The sequence below is a fragment of the Sorghum bicolor genome, chromosome 1 (genome assembly GCF_000003195.3).
Source record: "Sorghum bicolor cultivar BTx623 chromosome 1, Sorghum_bicolor_NCBIv3, whole genome shotgun sequence".
Classification (NCBI taxonomy): Eukaryota; Viridiplantae; Streptophyta; class Magnoliopsida; order Poales; family Poaceae; genus Sorghum; species Sorghum bicolor.
In genome coordinates this window covers 6,511,757-6,521,039 of record NC_012870.2, presented here as the reverse complement: position 1 = coordinate 6,521,039, position 9,283 = coordinate 6,511,757, and the positions used below count along the sequence as shown (strand labels likewise).

Genomic DNA, 9,283 nt, shown 5'->3' with positions numbered 1-9,283 from the left:
TCTTCGGGTCCATTTTTAGGCAGGCTGCTGAGGTCCGTTCTTGATGGGGGTTGTGCACGCATTCCCAAACATTCTGGTCCCGGGAGACTTCAGACTAGAACCGTAGAAATTGTGAGTCAGAGTTTGGTGTAACGGCAATGGTGTGTTTGTGTTCAGCTCTGAAACGATGCGCCGGGCTAGTAATTCGGCGGCATCCAGCTGCGGCCGGCGATCTTTTGCTACTACTCCGATCCATCTGCACCGGGGGACATTCCCCCACAGTGGCATACATGGAGAAGGAAGAGTCATTTTGGTCCACCTGCACTTGACTTCGATCTGTGGAATGCTTCTCTGTTCCTCAAGAACCATATGATTCGCGTGGGTCTCTCTGTGTTCAGCCTTTTTTGTTTCTTTCATTCACGATGTGACCGTGCTTGTTTCTTCTGGCGATAGTTAGAGTTTGGTAGGAGGCGCCATTGCAAGGCGGATGACCTTTTACATGGCCACGTGAAAAGTTACCACTGGATTCACAGGGCCAATGTAGCATCGTTAATTTACCGCGCCTAGTTCAAATATGAACCGTGCTGAAGACCTCACGGTTCGTACCCTATGTTCTCGTTCAAGTAATTAACAAAGGTCTGTCATACTCTGTGTATCTGTGTGTTTGAGTAATATTGAGGCCTTGTTTAGTTCATCCAAAAACTAAAAACTTTTCAAGATTCCCTGTCACATCGAATATTGCGGCATATGCATAAAGCGGTAAATATAGTCAAAATAAAAACCAATTACACAGTTTACCTGTAAATCGCGATATGAATCTCTCGAGTCTAATTAGTCCATGATTGGAAAATAATTGTCAAATGAAAACGAAAGTGCTACAATACCGAAAACAAAAAAATCTCAGAACTAAATAAAGCCGGAGTAAGAACATGTTATGAATTCTAAGGGGGGCTTGTAAGCTGGCTTAGGCTGCCTGGCACGTTTGGGCCTTAAACCATTTAATGTTGAACCTTAAACTCGTTGTGTGGGAGGTTGAGTGGACAGTGAGTAATAACAAAATACCTAATCCTATCCCATTCCTTCCTCATGCTATCTGTTGACGCTCCATCGTCGCGCGAGTTCGCTGGCATCATCTCTACCTCGGGCGGAGACCGTCACAAGGTCCCTCCTTATTTTTTAGAAAAATGTGCTATCAGCTGAGTTAACCAGAACCTTGTACCAAATAGATTGACCACATTTTTAGAAGGTTTTGTGCATTCTTAGCAATATAAAGAGCATGTTTGGTAGAACTTTAATTCCTCTAGTTTTGTCTCCTTTGGAGATATATCTTCTCTGATGGAGCTAAATCCCTTTAAAAAGGTGTTTGGCAAAATGATTTTTTTTCTAGAATAGATTGGAGATGTCAAATATGCATAGTACATCTACCTATTTTGACTTGTATTTTCAGAGTACAGTTCATTGAAACCGTAGCGCTTGAACAACCTTTCTCTTTTTCATCTGCAAGAGAATCAGTACAAGTGATAATAAACTCTCTGTTCGTCTAACTGATTTTTCGACTAATATTGATACTGATTTGTTATAAGAGAAAATTATTATTTTATTGTTGAAAGTTAATTCTGATAAGTTTAAGCAAACGAGGCGAACTTCAACTAGGAGAGGACATGGAGGAACCCGGCCCTGGCACCATTTTATATCCCATTTGATAGAGTTTTTAAAGAAATAGTTGGTACATCAACTAGCGGACCTATTTAGGAGAAACAACTGCACTTGAAATGTTTGATTCCATGTAAAGAGCAGGCTAGAAATTTCACCAAGATTACGACAGAGAAGATCTATAAATCTTGTATGTGATGACTCTAAAAAACTCTTTGTCGTGTTCAGATCCTTTCGGCAAATATCCTTTTTTAACTCTACGCAACAAAAAGAAAATGACGCTCTAAAAAAAGGAAAATGATATGCTACGTGGTAGTTACTCCTCTGTTCTCTCCGTTTAGCCCGTAAATACTGAAAACCAGATCAAATCAGGAGGAGAAACTGCGAAAGCCGGCTGAAGTTGACGTCGCTCCGGATCGCCATCAGGCCATCACATCAAGCAACCGGTAATGCAGAGATCTCACTTCTCCCCTCCTCGCTCGCTCGCTCGCTGCTCCGATCCGTACTCGTCGTCGCTCCCTCGTGCGCCCTGCCTGTAGCCTGTAGGTGGTTGCCATGGCCTGATTGCGCTTCTCGGTCTCGCGTGAGAGCCACTCAAAGTCGAAATCACCAGCTTTCCTTGGGTTGGTTGGTTGCCTCCGTGGCGGTTGCAACCGATTTCGGGTGGGGCGCGCGATGCCGTCGTGATGGTACTGGCCGTGGCCAGGCCGGTCTGCTGCGTGCCTTTTCCTCGGCTTCACTCCATTGTCGGCGGGTTCCTGCGTAAACTATTGTTGTCGAGGAGCTCAGAGCTGCGATGCAGATCTGGTGTTTGTTGAAATGTCTCTCTGGGACTGGGAGGCTCTTCGCGTTTCCTGTTGTTGGGGTGATCGCTGCTGCTGATCTTGGTAGTGGTGGGGTGGGATTTTTAAAAAATTGTGATCTGTTTAGTTTGTTGTCTTGTGTTTTATTTATGACGATGTCCTAGGTCTTGGGGAAAGTGATGTGTTTAATGCAAATTATTTGATAATAAAATAGAAAATGTTTAAAATTTTATTTAGCTTATAATTTTTTAATATATTTTTGGCTTTGTCAGATGTGTATTAGTAGGAGTACCTTGATATGTGCCGACTTGTACTAGGTAGAATTTATGTACGTATCAGTTAAGCGAGAAAACAGGGGCATTTGTTGACTTGGTAGCTTCAACATGTGCCGATCCATGACTTAGAGCTATGGAAATTATTGAACTTTCTCACTAGAGGTAGCTTAATGAAGAAAATAAAGATGGAGTCTTTGTCAGTCTACTTGCTAGCATTAATCAGATGACAGTGACTGCAGGCTAAGAAAGTTCTCTCTTTTCCTGCTTACACTCCGTCTCTGCATAAAGAACGTCTCTCCAGTATTTTTTTTCCTTTTTAATTTTTGGAGTTTCCTTTCAGTAGATCCGGCCTCTGTTTCTTATCTTAATCAGCAAACAACAACACACGTTTTGTTTGGTGGACAGTAATCTCTGCCAGAAGCATCAGCATCACCTTCCTGGATCTGACTGTGTCCAGGCTATGAAAATTTCTACTGCCTCGGCTCCGTTGATCTGGCCTGCCATATTTTTGGGGGAAATGATCGGGCCTGCATTTTTTACGTCTCTGTCACTAATCCTGTAACTTTTGCGTCCTCGATTGGTACTCGTTCCATATTATATTATATGGTTCAGAGCCCAATTATTCGTTTGCTGCCTGTAGTTGACCGGGGATTAAATTACATCAACTCTTAGGTTATTCTTCAGACCATGTTCCTTGACTTGCTTCCAGTTCATGGGCTACATGTACGCATCCATCTTGCCTGACCAGCTGACCTCACTCTCTGTGCAGTGTGCACTGAACGAGAGAAGAACCAGATCTGATCAGAGAGTAATCAGACTGCTCATTACACCAAAACTGCTCAATCAGTAACTGATGAAAAAAAGAAAAGGGAGAAGCTTTATCAGCAGCACCTTTTGTTTATGCGCTTGATGGTGCTTGAGAATAATTTTTCCTTTTTTCCTGTGAGGAGGTTGAGGGCATAGAAGGCAATGGTTTGGTAGGTGGAGTGTCATGGACTCATGTGAGAGAGCCTTTTGATTAATGCAAGTTTGGTGGCAGTGGCATGCATGAGCAGCACTCGTCGTCTCCCAGTTTCTGACCAGCCTTGACGCGGTTACTACTTTTTTTTTTTCTACGGGACAAGGCACGGTTATTTTTTGAAGCGGAGGGGTAGATCTGATTCGGTGCTTTGCGGGGCTGGGGGTATTTAAGGACTCGTGGCGTCGCCTCTTCTCTGCACTTACAACACAACTCGTAGGCAGCGAGCGTCTCTCCTCTCCCACGCATCGCGCCAAGGAAGAGAGAGATCGCCGCTCCTCTTCTCTTCGTCGCTGGTGCGGGTGCCCGAGGAGATCTTGCTGCAGTTCTTCGAGATCTGGTGAGACTCGCACCCTGATCCCACGCGGTTACTTTGATTTTTTTTCGTTTCTCAGTTCCGTGCCTGATCATGCTAGTTGAGGATCGTGATTTCATTCTGCGGCTAGTCTGTTCCTCGGCTTCGTTCTTCTGCAAGCAGTTGTCTCCTCGAGTTCGTTATCTGAGGAAGACGCTGTCTTCAGATCTGGCAGTTTCGTGGTTTGGATCTGATAGGAGTTACGGTTATGCGTTGTAGTGGCTGGAGGGGATTTACGCCCCTAAATTCTGAGTTTCCTTTGCTCCCCTATCGGATCAGAGTTTCAGATCTTTCTGGTTGATCGCAGTTTTAAACGCCGTGTCGGTGCTCACATACAAGTAATTTTCATTTTGTAATTTCAGTGGCCTTGGATCTGTATCCTGCCCTTCACTCTGTTTAGGTGGTGTTGGTGTCAGATATAACGGTAGTGCACGTAATGGGAATAGGATCACAGGTGTCTGGTGGTGTAATGGTGGTTACTTTTGTCTGGTTTGTCTAAGGAAAGGTTTTAGAAACCATTAATTTCAGATGTATTCGGTGGAGAAGAGTTATATGGACCAACCCAATCTTGATCAGCACAAAACCTGAGATGTGTCGTGCCTGATTTAACAAACATGAGATCTGAATGCGTCCTAAAACTTCCAAACAAAATAAACCTTTTTTAGATGTGGTTTGACCTGGTAGGTGGATGTTGCCAATTGCTATACCTAGTATATCCGAACTCAATTTATTCAGTTCAGTAAGTAACCTTCTCAGAACATGTTTAGCTATGCTCTGTTATTTCAGTCTTGCACTAAGTGTAGTGTTCAGGATCTGGTGCGTTTGCTTGTGAATCTTGATTGCTTCTGTTAACTTGGGAAACTTGGTTGACATGTCTCATCTGTCAGATACTCAGGGCATGTGCTCTACTTTATAATCCACTAATGAAGCACCTTTTACAATTACAGATCACAGATCTTTCTGACAAGATGGTGAAGATCTGCTGCATCGGTGCTGGCTATGTCGGTGGCCCGACCATGGCCGTCATTGCCCTCAAGTGCCCAGACATTGAGGTTGTCGTTGTTGACATCTCCAAGCCCCGCATTGAGGCCTGGAACAGTGACACCCTCCCGATCTACGAGCCTGGTCTCGATGATGTTGTGAAGCAGTGCAGGGGCAAGAACCTCTTCTTCAGCACTGATGTTGAGAAGCACGTCGCTGAGGCTGACATTATCTTTGTCTCGGTGAACACCCCCACCAAGACCCGTGGACTTGGAGCTGGCAAGGCTGCCGACCTCACCTACTGGGAGAGTGCTGCTCGTATGATCGCTGATGTCTCTAAGTCTGACAAGATTGTTGTTGAGAAGTCCACTGTCCCTGTCAAGACTGCTGAGGCTATTGAGAAGATCTTGACCCACAACAGCAAGGGCATCAACTACCAGATCCTTTCCAACCCAGAGTTCCTTGCTGAGGGCACTGCTATTGAGGACCTGTTCAAGCCTGACAGAGTGCTCATCGGTGGCCGGGAGACCCCTGAGGGCAGGAAGGCTGTCCAGGCTCTCAAGGATGTGTACGCTCACTGGGTTCCTGAGGACAGGATCCTCACCACCAACCTGTGGTCTGCTGAGCTCTCCAAGCTTGCTGCCAACGCGTTCTTGGCACAGAGGATCTCCTCTGTGAATGCCATCTCTGCGCTCTGTGAGGCCACTGGTGCCAATGTGTCTGAGGTGGCTTACGCCGTGGGCAAGGACACCAGAATTGGCCCTAAGTTCCTGAACGCCAGTGTTGGGTTTGGTGGCTCTTGCTTCCAGAAGGACATCCTGAACTTGGTGTACATCTGCGAGTGCAATGGCCTGCCCGAGGTGGCCCACTACTGGAAGCAGGTGATCAAGATCAACGACTACCAGAAGAGCCGGTTCGTCAACCGCGTCGTGTCCTCCATGTTCAACACCGTTGCCGGCAAGAAGATCGCCGTCCTCGGCTTCGCCTTCAAGAAGGACACCGGTGACACCAGGGAGACCCCGGCCATTGACGTCTGCAAGGGCCTGTTGGGTGACAAGGCTCAGATCAGCATCTACGACCCCCAGGTGACGGAGGACCAGATCCAGCGGGACCTGGCCATGAACAAGTTCGACTGGGACCACCCGATGCACCTGCAGCCGACGAGCCCCACGGCCGTGAAGCAGGTGAGCTGCGTGTGGGACGCGTACGAGGCCACCAAGGGTGCCCACGGTCTGTGCATCCTGACCGAGTGGGACGAGTTCAAGACCCTGGACTACCAGAAGATCTTCGACAACATGCAGAAGCCTGCCTTCGTCTTCGACGGTCGCAACATTGTCGACCCCGAGAAGCTGAGGGAGATCGGCTTCATCGTCTACTCCATCGGCAAGCCCCTCGACGCCTGGCTTAAGGACATGCCCGCGGTCGCTTAATTCCCCCTCCCTCATCCGAGGATTGAATTCGGGGAAGGAAGAGGAACTGGTTGACCATTCTTTATTACAGTTTGTTTTTGCAGGCTCCCCTACGATTTTCTCTTGTGTCAGGCATAAAAGTAAGTTGGTCGGCGCTGCTAGTATTCCGTGTTTGGTTGGTGTATTTCATGTTGGAGGACGTCTGTAGATGTAAAATTCCTCAGGCCCTTGTGCTCTGCTTGAGGAAATTTCCTTGTACGGTTGTACCCTGGACCTGCTATAGCCGGTTGATTCTTCAATTGTATTCCTAAAAGTTAAAGTTACTATACGATCGATATGTTTTTTTTTGCAGAATAACAATACTTGTCTCACGTTTCATCCTTTATTTATTTATCTTTCCACAGAGAATGTTAGTACCCTAGCACAGTAAAAATGCATTGTCAACGAAATGCCTGCAGGTAGATTAAGGTTTGAGGTACTAGTAGCGCATAGTGCATTCTCTTCTTTGATAAAGTTTGTAATCTCTGTTTTCCTTTCACATCAACGGCGAACGATTCACGTGTATTTGGTTTCCTACCAGCCTGAGCTTGGCTGCGTACCAAAATTTGGCTTAAGTTTTTTTTTTCACTATATATTAGTCTAGTCTTCTGGTAAAAGTTGGACATACAGATTTGATGACCCCAATTGTAACATGACAGTTTTTACTTGGCTACGACGTGGTAAGGCCTTATTTAGTTTACCTCAAAATCCAAAAAATTGGCTTAAAGTAGGTGAAGATCTAACACCACCCTATCTCCAACTCTGCAAACATCGGATTTGTGAGTAAATAATCACAAGGTGCAGTCCAGCCCTGCAGCAATGAATTTGCACCGATTTAGCTTGTTCAGAAGTTCTTCCATCTTCTCCCTCTACTTGACACGTGCCAGAGTTTTCAGTTGTACTGTAGAGAACCAAGTGTCCTGATGGCTTTAGGAGAGGAGACACGGGCCAGAGTTTTTCAGTTAGCATTAGCACGTTGGAGGACAGCGAATTTGTCTCCAGATCTTGAATACTTGTTCGGACCTTATCCCAATTTAAACTCTCTCAACCAGCACTATTGTGTTGCATTGGAGGACAAGATGAAGGGTGTCCCATCCTATACATGGACAAGGTACATCCCTTGATGGTGCTAAAAGGCGACAACAGTGGGCTAGCAGAGAGTGGCCTCAAAACTCTGGTCCTCCTACTAGGCAATGAAGCTCCTCTCCATTTTATGAGAAAGAGGAGGAAGAAGGGAAGGAAGAGAGCCCCTTATGATATCTAGCTACCTCCAGCTACGATAAAATTTTATGGTTACACCTTTGTGTTTATTTTTTGCAATAGAAGGATTTGAACAATACTTCACTTGAGAGTATATTAGGATGGCACTTTGTAGAAGAATATTTTCTCTTGTAAACATTTTTTTTACTGGGCAGGGAAATATTGTAGATCTACGGAAATTTTGATGCAGCTTCAGGAGAAAACCATTCTAACTTTGAAAGAAAATTGTTGTTCTAGCTTTGCATGGAAAATATTTGAGACTTTTAGCTTCAAGAAATCACAAGAAAAAAAAAAGCTTAGTTCCGACCTAATTCGCTTGACGCGACGCAACGCAACGCAACGCAACGTCCGTGCAACTCCAAAGTCCAAAGGCCCGGTGCGCCTTGCTCGCGTGAAGAATCAGAAAGGAGCCGTAAGGAACGCCGCACCGGCCCGTTTAGCCTCCGCGGAGTCGCGCACCCACTTGCCCGCCTACCGAATTCGCACGGTGGGCGTGAGGGCGTGTCTGGGCGATTCGGCCCGCCTGACGGCCGGGGGGGATCCTTTTGGCGACGCGAGGACATGTGCCCGTGCCCGAGCCCTTGTCAGTGGCGGAGCTTGCAGCTGCAGATGCTGAGTCGACGACTGTATGCATCCGTACGTCCGGCGTGCGATGGGTGCCTGCCAGCCGACGAGTGCAAGTACGATTGTACGAAGATACAGCTTGGTCGTGAAAAGTGGAGCGGCACAGGCATATATCGATTGTTTATTGCGAGTCAGCGGTCGCATCAAATATATATCTTTCACTATTTTGTAATTATACTACTAGTAGATACTACATCTATCCCTTTCTTATCCATCGCTATGTATTCGTACTGGCCAGTTTAACTAGGTTTGTAAAAAAACATAAGTAACATTTATATTTTTAAATAAGTTTATTATAAAAATAGATTTAACAATCCATCTAATGATACTACTTATATATCATAAATATTAATATTTTTATATATAAGTAAACTTGATATTTTGAAAAGTGAGAACAATAACGAGTAAACGATACATATATTAGACTACACAAACAGTAAAGCAGACCAAATCAGCGAGCCAAGTGGCGCACGAACGGCGACCGGCACTTGCGCACGGCACATATATACCTTCCCCAGTGCCCGCGTCAGTCGCGGCCGGGAGAGACGGCAGGGGGTGGACAGTGGAGCAGCTAGCTAGCTGCTTTCCGCGAACTTTCCCACCGACGCGTAGTTCCGTTCCCGACGACACACGGCGGACATGCATCCGTCCCTTCATTCGTCCACCTCCGGTTCACACACGGCGGCGCGTACACTTTTTTTTTTTTTTGGCAGAAGCCAGCCGGCGAGCACCACCACCGAAAAAACAACCCATCACGATCCATCAACACGACGGGCACGACCGAGAAGCAGCGCCACCGCCGTTGCCGCGGACGAAGCGCAAGGTAGGATACGATACGGTGGCGACGTCTCCTCGCGAAAGGGGATACGGCGACGTCGGCGCATGCA

At 46.3% G+C, this 9,283-nt stretch overlaps 1 protein-coding gene across 1 annotated transcript; it reads left to right on the top strand.

The window, feature by feature from the left end:
• Positions 3,707-6,833, top strand: LOC110436990 (UDP-glucose 6-dehydrogenase 5). Its single transcript, XM_021464912.1, has 2 exons — positions 3,707-4,068; positions 5,031-6,833. The coding sequence occupies exon 2, from the start codon at positions 5,052-5,054 to the stop codon at positions 6,492-6,494; it is 1,443 nt and encodes a 480-aa protein (XP_021320587.1). The 5' UTR covers positions 3,707-4,068; positions 5,031-5,051; the 3' UTR covers positions 6,495-6,833.

Excerpts from the sequence above, each read along its gene's own strand:
- LOC110436990 (XM_021464912.1), top strand. The coding sequence starts at position 5,052 with ATGGTGAAGATCTGCTGCATCGGTGCTGGCTATGTCGGTGGCCCGACC.